This window comes from Nanorana parkeri, unplaced genomic scaffold (assembly GCF_000935625.1).
Source record: "Nanorana parkeri isolate BGI_ZX_2015 unplaced genomic scaffold, ASM93562v1 scaffold215, whole genome shotgun sequence".
In the NCBI taxonomy this organism is placed as follows: domain Eukaryota; kingdom Metazoa; phylum Chordata; class Amphibia; order Anura; family Dicroglossidae; genus Nanorana; species Nanorana parkeri.
The window spans coordinates 1,378,713-1,391,545 of record NW_017306483.1 but is presented as its reverse complement, the minus strand read 5'-3'; the positions used below and the strand labels follow the sequence as shown (position 1 = coordinate 1,391,545).

The 12,833-nt window shown below is 41.1% G+C and overlaps 1 protein-coding gene across 1 annotated transcript in view; it reads left to right on the top strand.

Annotated features, from left to right (window-relative positions):
* The window catches only part of LOC108786521 (antigen-presenting glycoprotein CD1d-like), a 21,511-nt gene extending 9,426 nt beyond the window's left edge, over positions 1–12,085 (top strand). Inside the window, exons 3-8 of the mRNA XM_018555838.1 lie at positions 3,326–3,462; positions 3,567–3,824; positions 6,136–6,414; positions 8,634–8,897; positions 9,602–9,707; positions 12,022–12,085. Coding sequence (XP_018411340.1) covers positions 3,326–3,462; positions 3,567–3,824; positions 6,136–6,414; positions 8,634–8,897; positions 9,602–9,707; positions 12,022–12,085 — 1,108 coding nt within the window. The remainder of the gene's footprint in view (positions 1–3,325; positions 3,463–3,566; positions 3,825–6,135; positions 6,415–8,633; positions 8,898–9,601; positions 9,708–12,021) is intronic.
* The last annotated feature ends 748 nt before the right edge of the window (positions 12,086–12,833 follow it).

Here is a 12,833-nt window from a genome sequence, read left to right as displayed (position 1 = left end):
GCACAGTGGACAGGCTGAAGGGACACACAGGGGCCAAACTGATTGGACACAGGGGCCAAACATATACACAATCCAGATCCCCTCATCACAATCCCATGTATGTAGGATTATCCTGGGCCTACATTTGTCCCACTAGATTACTATATAGTTGTCAATTCCATGCTCATTATTGCTGGTGTTTTACATTATAGTTTTTCAAGTGCAGATACCTGGTATCAGGCAACCTTTAATATGAAGTACCGAGAATGATAATCTATTTGATATACTTCAGTGGTCTAAGATCCCCGAGTCATCACGTTCTATACACAATGCTGATTGGCCAGGAACCTGGCTTCCTGGCCAATCAGCATGGACCCGGGTGTTTGGCCAGCTCGATGCTGATTGGCCGGGAAGCAGGCATCCCGACCAATCATCATGGAGGAGGCAACCTGGCCAACTAGGAAGCTGGGAGGCAGGTCATTACTCGCTGCCCAGCTTCATGATCGCACGGGAAGCTGGCTCCATCATCCCCTACGGCACTGTTGGTCAGAGGAAACCTTCCTCTGACTGGATTTTTGGTATTGGGGAAAGTATCGGAGCATTTGGGTGAGTATGAGTACTTGCCCAAATACTCGGTATCGGCACCAATACCGATACTAGTATCGGTGCATCCCTAACTACAATCATAGGTCAATTACTACATGCTAAGCAGCATTATAGGATAAAGTGGTAAGTAGACACAGGGAGCGTGCATTACACAGGGATCAGGATACCAATACAAGGAACATGCGTAGCACTGAAGTGCAGGATACATTGGAAGAGGTGAGTTATAAAATAGTGCAAGTAGACAGGGAAAATGCATACACGTGCGTTGCACGGTAATGCAGATAGACACAAAGATAATGAATAGCAAAGGAAGACAGGAACACAAGAGAACAACCTACATCACTGCAGTTCCAAATACACACCGCAGGCTGAGGTACCAAGAAAGCAGGGCAATAGAGGAAGCAGACACACTGCGGCTAGTGTGCGGGAACACTAAAGCAGTATAGCAGTGCCACCAATACAGCCAACTCAAAGCACACAGGTGAAAGCTAAGGGGGGACTCATGCAATAGTCACAGGGTCACACAGGAAACTCAGAATATACAGGAACACTGTCAGGATGCAACAACCAATAAAGAGTAGACATGTGCGATTTTGTTTCGTTACGAATCGAAATTCGTACGAATTTTCCTGAAATTCGTAAATTCGGAAGCATCCGAAATCCGAATTGCAGTTTCAGAATTATATCATAAATACGAAATTCCGTTAACGTATTTCGGATCTGAATTTCTTTGAAACAGGAACTAATATTACCCCTGTAAATGAGGTTAAACAACATGACAATATATTTTTTTTAATCCGAAATACGGATCCTCTGCTGCTGAGGGTTGCATTACAATACAGGCAGGAAATACGAAATTCCGTTGACGGAATTTCGTTCCGTTACGCACATTCATTATATTGAACTTAAAAAGCAAAGTACATTTATATTGGAGTTGATGGTAGTTTTTTTTAATACGAAATTCGGATCCGGAATCCGTTAACGGAATTCGTATTTCGGATAAAAAAACAACTACCACATCGACTCCAATATTAACAAAGGTATTTTTGCTTTTTAACTTCATCATAACGAATGTTCGTAAAGTTACGAAAATGTGCCGAAACTAACGAAAATTCGTATTTCGTACGAATCCGAATTGAGTTTCGGATACGAAATACGAAATAACGGATATTCCGAAACGGAACAAATTTTTTTACGGCGCACAAGTCTAATAAAGAGATGGGGTTTTAAAAGTGTCCTCTACCAAGTGCAAGGAGACCCAGTTCAAAGTTACACATACAAGTCACATATTGTATAAAAAAATAAATTCTCTTTAATTATTAAAATACATGATTAACAAAATCACATATTTCCACTGATTTCAATTAATGGCACAAAACCTCACTGGAACACATATACACATTCTGTATATATGACAATAACTTATTAGCATATATCTCCTTAAATATCTTTGTATAATTTCATAAATATTCATCCAAAAATGTTCAGTAGATCTATGTGTCCAGTTTTCTAAGCGTTTCGCCCAAGGCTTCATCAGGAAATTAGGAGGTAGCTATAATAATCATATGGATCTAGTAATAAATACATCAATGGTTGTACATTTCAAAAATTCATAATTGAAGATCTACATTACATATAAAAATACTATATAAATACTATTCGTGGAATCTCTGTCTTACTGAGTGCGCCTGTGCTGCCGGGGAGCCGTCCCCGACAACCCGGGAGGTAAGGGAGGTTGGGAACTAAACATGTGCACTGCCAAAAAATTCGTTTAGTTTAGTTTCGTTTTAAATTCGGATTTGTGTTATTTCGTTTTTCAGGATTCGGGTGTGAAAGTCAATTCGGATTCGGAATTCGGATTCGGACGAAATTCGGTAGCGTTAGTACGAACGTTCGTTTCGTTTTCTGTTCTTATTCGTTTCTTATTCATTTCGTTCATTTGCAGCGAAAGTGACATTTGAGGGGGAAAAAATATTTTTCTCCTTCTCTAATGTCACTTTGCTCCAACGAACGAAACGAATAAGAACAGAAAACGAAACGAACGTTCGTACGAACGCTACCGAATTTCGGAAATGGAAATTCGGATTCGTTTGCATTCGTTATGTCTGTAATTATGCGGGCCAAGGGATGAGGAGACAGCAAGCCTGTATATACAGTATATATTTAGCTTTTATTTGATCCTTTTTGTTTACGGATGCACCGATACCGATAATAACATGCTAATATACTAATACTATGCATACTAGCACATTATGGCTAAAGCTCCACGGTTTCTTTTTTATTTTCTAAAGTGCCTTTACTTCCACTTCAATGTGGCCTTTCTTTGTTTTGTCATATATACACTTTTCTTTGCTTCTTGAATCACCAATCACATTCAAACTAGATATTGATTGGTAGATTTGTGGATCTGAATCTGATTGGTGGACACCTTAGTCCTGGTATGTAATTTTTATATATTAGGTTTTCAGCTATCCCAGAGAGGAGCAATATTGGTGGAAGGGATACATTACTAGTGGGAAGAATAGTTGCTGGAAATAGCTAACAGTGTGTGAGTGGTGGCGTATTAGGAAGTCTTACGTGCCCGGTAATTTATGTACAGATGGTAGGTAGGAGATGCAAGGGTAGGGACAATGATGCTGCTGGGAGGTTATTGAGCTGGAGATAGATGTTGTTCCGTCCATCTGCTCTCATTGGATTGTCAACAGATTGTAATGGGTTTGTTGTTTTTCTTTGTTGACAGTTTGGCTGATTCAGGGTCTTTGGGGGTCTGTGGAAGACTTGGAATTTTTACAAAATATGGGCTTATCTGGTGCTGTGGTGCTTTCCTTTTGGGGGTGCTGTTGGTTCTAGGAGGGGCTCGTCCCTTTGTGGAAGGTGGTATAGAAACCTCAATTCAGAAATATCCCTGAGGCAGATTCATCAGTCATGTATATGAGAAACATACTCAGAGATAACTCACACTTCTTTTTTTCTTTCCCTAGACTCTATCACAATGACAACCACACAGAACTCCTATTTCTCAAGTGTAGGAGTAATGACCCTTTGGGGCTCCCTGGAGGTAGAAGACATTCAGACACTGGCAGCCCACAATGATTCACGACAGATTGAATTCAAGCAAAGCTGGTCAAAAGGGAACCTGAGTGACGCTGATTGGCAGTATTTTGAAAAGTTTTTAAAACGTTACATACATTATTTTGAAATACACGTGAGAGAAATCATTGAAGAAGTTGGGATTAAAGGTAAAAGATTAGATTGCAATAGAAATAGATTGTAATAATTTGATTATATTAAAGGAGGCATCCAACTACAAAAAAATATGGGGAGCACCAATGTTCCCCATCAGCAGAAGTCAAGTGATTAAAAGAGACACTGTAGAATAACAGTACCTCCTGGTACTGGATTTTTCCCTGAAAGAGCAGGTGACAGTTTCCTTTTAAATGGCCAGAGCTCAATACAGTAGTTGTTGTTATGATAGTTTAGAATGGCACTGATGTTACTTCAGGAGAGGACTGGGAACCCTTGGCCTGCTGGGCCATACATAACCAGCTAGCCCCTTCATAGTAGGGACAGATTTCTGCAAGCTAAAGAAAGAGTACCATGCAACAGTACTAAATTAATTGGTGGACATGGTGTAACGGGTTTCTCCCAACAGTTAAGGAGAGCCTGAAGGAAATAGTGTATTGTGACACACCTTTTACATCAGCTTTGCAGCGCTCAATAGCTGGTCAGATGACATCTCAGAGTCTCAAAGGAAGTTGTTGGTGAAAAATTGCTAAAGGACAAAATTGCTTGTGGCACACCTTGTGACATCCTCCAGCATCAGCCCACTTTGCGGTTCTGCTCTGATTAATATTTGAATGGGAAGTATCACCACTTAGTACTACCACCCCACAGAATACTGTATCTTATTACTACTGGCCTGAGGAGGAGGCAACGTCTCCTTGACCCTTAGCCCAGTTCTCCCCTGCCTTGCCTTTTATTGCTAAAATTGGAAATGCAAGGAGACCTTTAAAGGAGAACTACCATTGGTATGCTTTTAGGCAAACTGGATCTCACTGCTGAAACCTTGGACTTGGTTTTCTGATTTTTTGGTTTTCTGAAGAGAGGAGTTGCTGTTCTGACTCTATGGGGGTTATTTACTAACCTAAACACGCACCAGGTGCGTGTGCATTTTTACACAGCAAAACGTATTTATCAACCAAACACGAGTAACATGTCACATTTTCACGCCGTTATGGCGCGTTTTTATGTATTTACGTACGTGCGCGTCATGTAGCATGCGCCATAGGCTACACGCCGCTCTAATAGCGACATGCAAGTCTCTAAAAGCATATTTCCACTAATGCCATATATGGAAAAATCATGCACATGATGCATATATAATGCTGCTTCACAGTTTAGACAAAAATGGTTAGCTCATGCATTTACATTCCTGCATTCATCAACGCAAGCAACACGATGTGGAGCTAATTTACACAACATCACCTTGCAATTCATGCAGGGCTTTGCACAACACACCTGCTGGGTGTGTACACACTACAAAGGTGTCTAGATTCCACCAATAGATCATGCTGGGAGGGAACACACTACAGAGGTGTATACTTGTTCGTGGCGTGTTTATAAGGTTAGTAAATCAACCCCTATGTGTCTCTATGTGACTCGTGTGTGTGTAAATTTTAGCTTTAAGTATTTGAGGGTGGAAAATGAAAGTTTTTTACAACTAGAGCAAGATGAGAAACAGGAAAACATGAAAGGAGGACAAAGTTCCATCTTCTGGTTGGATAGAAGACCACGTATTATTGTTATAGGATATTATGTTTCCTAATTGTGTGCATTTCCATTATTATTATTATTATACAGGATTTATATAGCGCCAATAGTTTGCACAGCGCTTTACAATAGAAGGAAGACATTACAGTCACAATACAATTTAAGACAAGATGGTAAGGAGGGCCCTGCCCCGTGAGGGCTTACAATCTAACATTATGTTCACAAAATCAATATTCACTCCCTGTCATAGATTCACCGTAGATCTAAACCCAATCACTAAAATATCATAAGATTTAACAAATTAATGTAACAAGTTGTTTTCAGTGTTTTAAAACAGAAGCTTTCATTAAAATCCCTGATGATCCTTCCTCAAAGCACTTCCTGTTATAGTTTGACAACTGTTTACCAGCTGTGCTCCTCTGTTGCCAGCTTGTCACAGACACCTCTGGTGGAGACTACAAATAGCTATGCTAACACACATTGTGCAGATTTGGTTTACTGTTGTCAGGAATTTGGTTCTGAACAAACAATCTGCAATTAACGCTGGAGTGCATATAGAAGGGAAGTGGCTGGAACAGATCAGCAGCACTGAGATGCAGCAAAGGACATAAAAGTGAAAACAATATTTTATGGGAAAAAGGAAACTGTTGATGATACTTTAGCAAAGGGTGTAGCTCTGTTTTAGCTAGGAGCCTGTCCTCAACACATATAGCTACACCGATGTAGACAGAAGTCTGAAAATATTACCACTTAAAATAACTGAGAATTAATCCCCCTCAGGTGCCTTCTTAATGCAGTGCTGGATACGATGCTCCTCATCCATAGATGACATCGAAAGTTTCATTTATAGGCTGGCTCTGGATGGAGAAGATCTGGTATCCTTAAAGGCTACAGAGGGTGTGTGGGTCGCTGGCGATTCCCCTTACTCTAAGGATGTACAGAGGCACATGGAGAAGGAGAATGTCACCACGATGTCCATTAAAATCATGCTGGTGAGCTTTTGTCAATCGCTGGCACTGACATATTCAACTGCGGGGAAGGAAGCTTATTCAAAAAAGAGTGAGTACCAATAGTGAATGTTTATAGTGTAAAAAGAAAAACACAAATGTAATATACACAGTATAATATATTCAGATTTTTACAAAGCACATCAAACATATGAGATAAATCCTCTCATTTAATCCCTGTTAAGACAAATATCATGGAGAGACTTATGTAAAAACAATTCTCACACAATATTAGAGATTATGAGACGATGCAGCTTCATTATATATGATGGGAGATGTTAATGATATGCATAGCAAAATAATTTTGTGTGCCAATTGGATAGTTTTAAAGATGTAAATAAAGTTTATTTATTTTTTATACTGTATATGTGTCTCGATCTGCGGTCCGGGGCACTGGTTCGTGTGAGCTCTGGGTCTTGCAGAGTGGGTTATTGTAGCTGGCTGAGGTGATGTCTGGAATGCTGGTCACAGGAAGCTTGGGGACTAAGAGTCTTTGCGTTTTCGGGGATGCACTATAGGCGCAGGATCTAAGAAGGGCCAGGTTTTCCACAGAGCCTCTAACGGTGGGGATGATTGGCTGCTGGACACCTTTCAGGTTGCGGCCCTCTAGCGCATCCGCACAGACTCAGGGAACTGGTTGCAGCACATGGGCTCAAGACACAAAGACAGACAGGGCAAGGCCTGTACACAAACAGCAGTACAAGATACAGAGGGACACAGAAGCAGGAGCCCAAACAACAATGGGAAGGGAACACAAGGAGACAACAGAAAGGCAGCAGAACACGGCTATACGGAGATAAAAGAGGAGTGAGGCTGCAAGGACAAACAGCCACACAGGAGGAAGACAAACCCACAGGTAAGCAGAATCTCACAGGGAGCACAAGGGAATGACAGGAGACACAAGAAACAAAGCAGGTAAATAGTAATCCGCAGGGATCCAAAACATACCCTCTTAAATGATCTTATGATAGTTTCTTGTAAATGGCAGATTAGGGATTCCTGCTGCAGGAAAACGCATGTTCCTGACACAGGAATCCCTAATCGCATCTAAAATAATGGTGTGAATGGTGCCTAATATATACATACACTAATACACTTCCCAACGTTACCCACTCACCCCCCAGACAAATAAAAAATACACTTTCCCCCAAGCCCCCCGGCACACATAAAATATTACACTCCTCCCCGTCCCAAGCCCCCGGCACACTAATACATCCTTTCTTTTGGCCGGAGCTCAGAACTGTCAGAGCCGACAGAGATGCAGACCGTGGAGCTGCTTCCGCAAGTCGGGTACGAGGTCTGCGACTGTGTGCCTGACTTGTCAGCGGGCTGCAGGCCACATAGTACTGGGTTAGGGCCGGTACTTTGAGACCCCAATTTCCCCTCGCCTTCACTGCATTTCCACTCGCCAAATGCGAGCAGGCGAGTGGAAATTTTGAGCCCTGTCCTACTCTATAAGAAACCTAAAGCTTAGTCTACAAAGATTTCAAAAGAGGGCACTTGGCACACATTTCTGACCCCATGCCATATGCTCCTCTAACCACCAGGTATGAGAGAGCAAATTAAGCTTCCACATTTGTCAGGCATGGTATCACTTTCTGGATAACCTCCCCACATCCAGTGCCAAGTTGATTAAAAAATTAAATCAACGAGTATTTATAAAATATTTACTTACACCAATATGAAATAACCTTGCACAACTACATTTGCAAAGCAAAAAGGGAGCTACCTATCCAACTTTAGTATTTTTTGTTTTTTTAAACGGTCATGAGCAAATGTTTTATAAATATTTGTTGATCCTGACAGTTCCTGCTCTGTCTCTCTTTAACAGAATGACCTCCAGCTACCCGATTCTGCAGGACTGTGGTCTCCCTGTGCTTTCTTCCACTGTGATACAGTCACTGCCTCCTGCTGGTTGATTAACAGATGCCCCCTTTGCTGGGCAGCTTGGCCTATTTCAGTTAATTGAAAAATAGCAGATCTAATGGCAGAATCAACAGATAATAAAAATAGGGGACAGACAAACACTAATGTTAATGCTAGCCACAGACTGCATCATATATGTATTTTTTTTTCTATTTTGCATATAGTTACATTCTAATGAATTCTCTAAAGCAAAATTATTCAAAATTACATATATGCTATACATAAATCTTACAGATCAATTATGTGTATTGATTATCTTAGCTGTACATTTCCTTCCTGCTTTATATAACATTGAAACAGCTTTACAAGTGTTATTTTTAAATGACTTTCCTCCATATATCTCAGTCCAGCCACAGGTCCAGATTACCAGCAGCTCTAAATCTGAAACAGAAGTCATCTGTGTGGTGACCGGCTTCTATCCAAAGCCAATCAACGTAAGCTTGTGGAAGGAGAACAAAATGGAAGATGTGATGTCAACTGACACTCTCCCCAATGGAGATGGGACTTACCAGATAAAAGTGTTGGCAGATATCAATTCTGCAGAACAGCAAGGTGTCTACTGCCGGGTGGATCACAGCAGTTTGAAGGAGCCAATAATATTATATCTGGGTGAGTAATCCATAAATGTGAAATTTTGCTAGAAGAAAGTTACAGAAAATTGTAAGTAATAAAAGTAAAATTGACATGACAGAAATATGATTGTTTTCATGATTTCCCTTTTGTAAATGCTAACATTGTGGCTTCAGTACATCTGAGTCAGTGTCCTAGGACAAGAATACAAGTCATAAAGTCAGAATTGCTATTCTCTATTAAGCTAAAGAATCCACATAGCAGTCAGGCAACTAAAACTTTAATTTACTTTTGCTCCTAGTATCGGGCTAGGCATCGGAGCATTTGGGCGAGTATGAGTACTAAATACTCAGTACTAAAAGCCCAAATACTCGGCATCGTCAACGATACCGATACTAGTATTGGTATTGGTGTGCATCCCTAGTACTCTCCATCAAAATTTGTATGACAGGATCACAACATGAAAGTACAATGGGGAGACAGGGACAACCGTTGTCATCTTATAACAGGAAGTGTCTGAACATGAACCTTCATAGCAGGATCACCAGTTATTAGACAAAAAAATATTTCAGGTTTAAAAATAATCAAAGTGACTTTTGAAATGACACTAACATGATAAAGTTTATATGAGATTTTAGTGATTAGATTTATATATACTTTAAGTGAACTTCTTAGCTGTAGCAGTATTTTCAATTTACCCGGCATTACATTTTAACATTGACCTCATTTCATCTCCTCTGCAGATAAGACACATCACTCCATTATCGGACTGGTCATAGGAATAACAGTTGCTGTCATTGTGTGTGTGGTCGGGCTGGCTTGCCTTGTGAGGTTGTATAAAAAGCGCAGGTAAGACATCGTCACCCAGAGATATAAATGTATTGTGGTGGAAGCTTACAGAAAAACATCCTATGAAATCCAAAATCATTACCAAGCAAACACGAGAAGCCTGAACTTCACAAGATCTTCCCTTACTTTTTTTTTTTTTTGGGTAGTTAAATAAAATCAAGTATATTTTTATGTGCAAATTTCATTTTTGCCTTTGTCTAAGCTGTCTTATTTGCTTTGTATCATATAAATGGTTACTGAAGATAGAGATCAGAGAAACCAGAGAAGTGTTTAGAGGAAAAATAATTGGGAAAGCATTGGCAGACAATAGGATCCCAAAAGAACCATCAAGTTTCTAGAAATAGGGGAAAAGTGTAATGGAGCAAAAAAAGGTGAAGGATCTCAGAGATCCTGACCTTAGGTCCATTGCCTAGCAAGTCACTGGTTAGACAGAGAATCCAGAAGGACCAGTTTTACTAGCTAGTAGCAGTTAGCTACATTCAACTGAACTTGTTCTGTGATGTTGAAGACATTTTACTACTCATACTAGTAGCTTCATTCAATGAGTGACGGGAACGTTACCCATCATTTCTAGTTACACAGCCATGCAAGTAGTTCAGTCACTTTAATCCAATCGTCATAATGTTATGAAATGTGTAAAGGCAGATGTTGCTTGTCCAAGAACATGACAGGAAGTGTAAAAGTATGTGATACCTTCCATGATATCATTAGGTCTCGGACAGGTGTTTATTGTTCAAGTAACTCCAGTGTGATGAGGAATGCAAAGGCCTGTACATTAGGAAAACAAAAAAGACTGTTTAACAAGCATGTGATTCAACATTGGAAGGGAAATACTGCCGGTCAGGTCATGACTCACCATTCTCCCTATACTTTCAAGTAAAACTATGGCCTCCTAATAAAAATAGGGGTGCTGCTGCACTTAATTATAAGTGTATCTGCACTAACAGTTTTCTCTTTCCCCTGAAAAGTCCTACAAACATATGTTGAGCCTGCCAGTAAAGAAAACCTAATGCGGCTTTCTTTGATGGTATAGCAACAATATAGCAACAATGCTGCACTGCTCCTGAATATATATGAATAACTCTCATGTAGGTTGTGCCTACTTGCTCTATGATAGGAAGTAATGTTGCAATAGACATGGCTAGTAACATTGTCACTGCTGAATAACAAGCCTGTAGATGCAGGGCCAGTGCTAGGATTCTTGCCTACACAGGCAAGGTGCATTTTTGCGCCCCCCCCCCCGCGTGCGTCAGGATCCTCTGGCAGTCTCAGCGCTGGTCCGGTGGGAGGAGCTCCAGGTGGGGTCCTAATTTAGCTGGCCAGCAACTGCCAGAGGTGCGGCGCGTGTCGGGATCCTCTGGCAGTCGCCGGCCAGCTAAATTAGGACCCCCACCTGGAGCTCCTCCCACCGGACCAGCGCTGACTCGCCGCTGCTCTCCCGCACGGAAGGTAAGTGGAAAAAAAAACATAGTGCAAACATCGGGGCATTTTGACAAGTATAAGTACTTGTCAAAAAGCCCTGTTTTTCCCGCCCTCACCCTGCAGCACCCTCAGGCGGCCGCTTGCCTTGCGGTAGCGCCGGGCCTGTGTAGATGTAAATCAGCACCTGGCCATACCTAATCCTGCACTATGCCAAACTGACCAGCTGCTTCTTTTGATGAATAGCTCCCACTATACAATGCAGTGTCTGGGAGGAGAGCGTGCGAGACACAAATGAAGAAGTTGTTTTTTGTTTTTTTCTACTTTGAGGCTTGGGAACCACAAGAGCTTTTAGCTGTACGTAAAGAGGAAGAGACATTCTTTTAAAGACAGTGGGGTTTTCAAGAAGTGTGAAAGAGGCCATTTAAATGACCCTATAATAACCATACTTAAAGGTCCTTCAAAACCCCTTATCACCCACATATACCATTTCTACCCAAGACATTTGACAACAATTGAGACCTTCAGTCATATAACTCACATAATTAACACATGACCCATAATGCATGGCACCACAGTGATTTCGATTATAAAAACAGAACCTGCTATCATGTTATTGGCAGAGCAGATTTGAAGACATTTAGTCATTATTACTCCTATACAATTCTACCACGTGGTATTACAGAATAGAGAATACCAATATTTGCTATTTAGGGTAGCTTGAGTATCACTGTGATTTTATTTGTTCTTTAAAGATTCATTTAACTGATAAATGACGGGTAGTAACTCAGGTTGTTTTTTTTTATATACAGTACTTATCTATATGCTCCACGCTCCTACTACTATCTACAAATAATTTAGCTGCTGTTCTTTTTTTTTTTTTTGCATTAAACAGAAGATACACATCCATCAGTGGGGTGACTATGAACACCTTGAGAAGAGATGAGAATAATGGCTGAACTTTGGCAGACAACAGACCAGAACCTTACACAATTTCACAGCAATAAATTATGTTGTAAAGGCAACTTATGAGCATTAAAGGAGAACTATGGGGTCAGTGTTTTTCCCCATAGTTCTCCTTAGGGTAACGGGAGGACACAAACTAGCGTCCTCCCGTTACCCTAAGCTCAGTATACCGCGAGCTACAGCTCGCGGTATACTGAGACGCCGCACCTGGAGCGGATCCCGACTTAGATGACGGGATGCGCCCAGCTGCGTGAGTGACAGCTGGCTCTGCCTATCTAGAGGCAGAGCCAGCTGTACCCGCCCCCTCAGCGCTGGCAGATCGGAGCGGGGAGAGGGGAATCCAGCCCTCCCCCTGTCACGGCAGAGAGCCGTGACAGGATCGAGAGGTGAGGGAACCCGGTATGTGTTCCCTCACCTCCCGATCTACTGAGCCGACCTGTGACAGTCTCATTGTCACAGGTCGCCTTAGAACTATGAGGTGAGTGGAAATCACTCATCTCATAGTTCTCCTTTTTAATGTTGCACTGATTTTTGTTAATCAACAGTATTTTGTTTCTATATGCTATGTTTTTTATGACCATTTTCTAATAAATTGTAATGACTTGAATCAAAAATGTTTATTGGTCCCATTGACTACCAGCCCATCAAGAAATATCACCAATCTACATCCAAAAGATACAATGTCATTAAAAAAAACATCGACCCGTTTCAGTTTTTCTTTTACAGCATCTGTTATTAAGA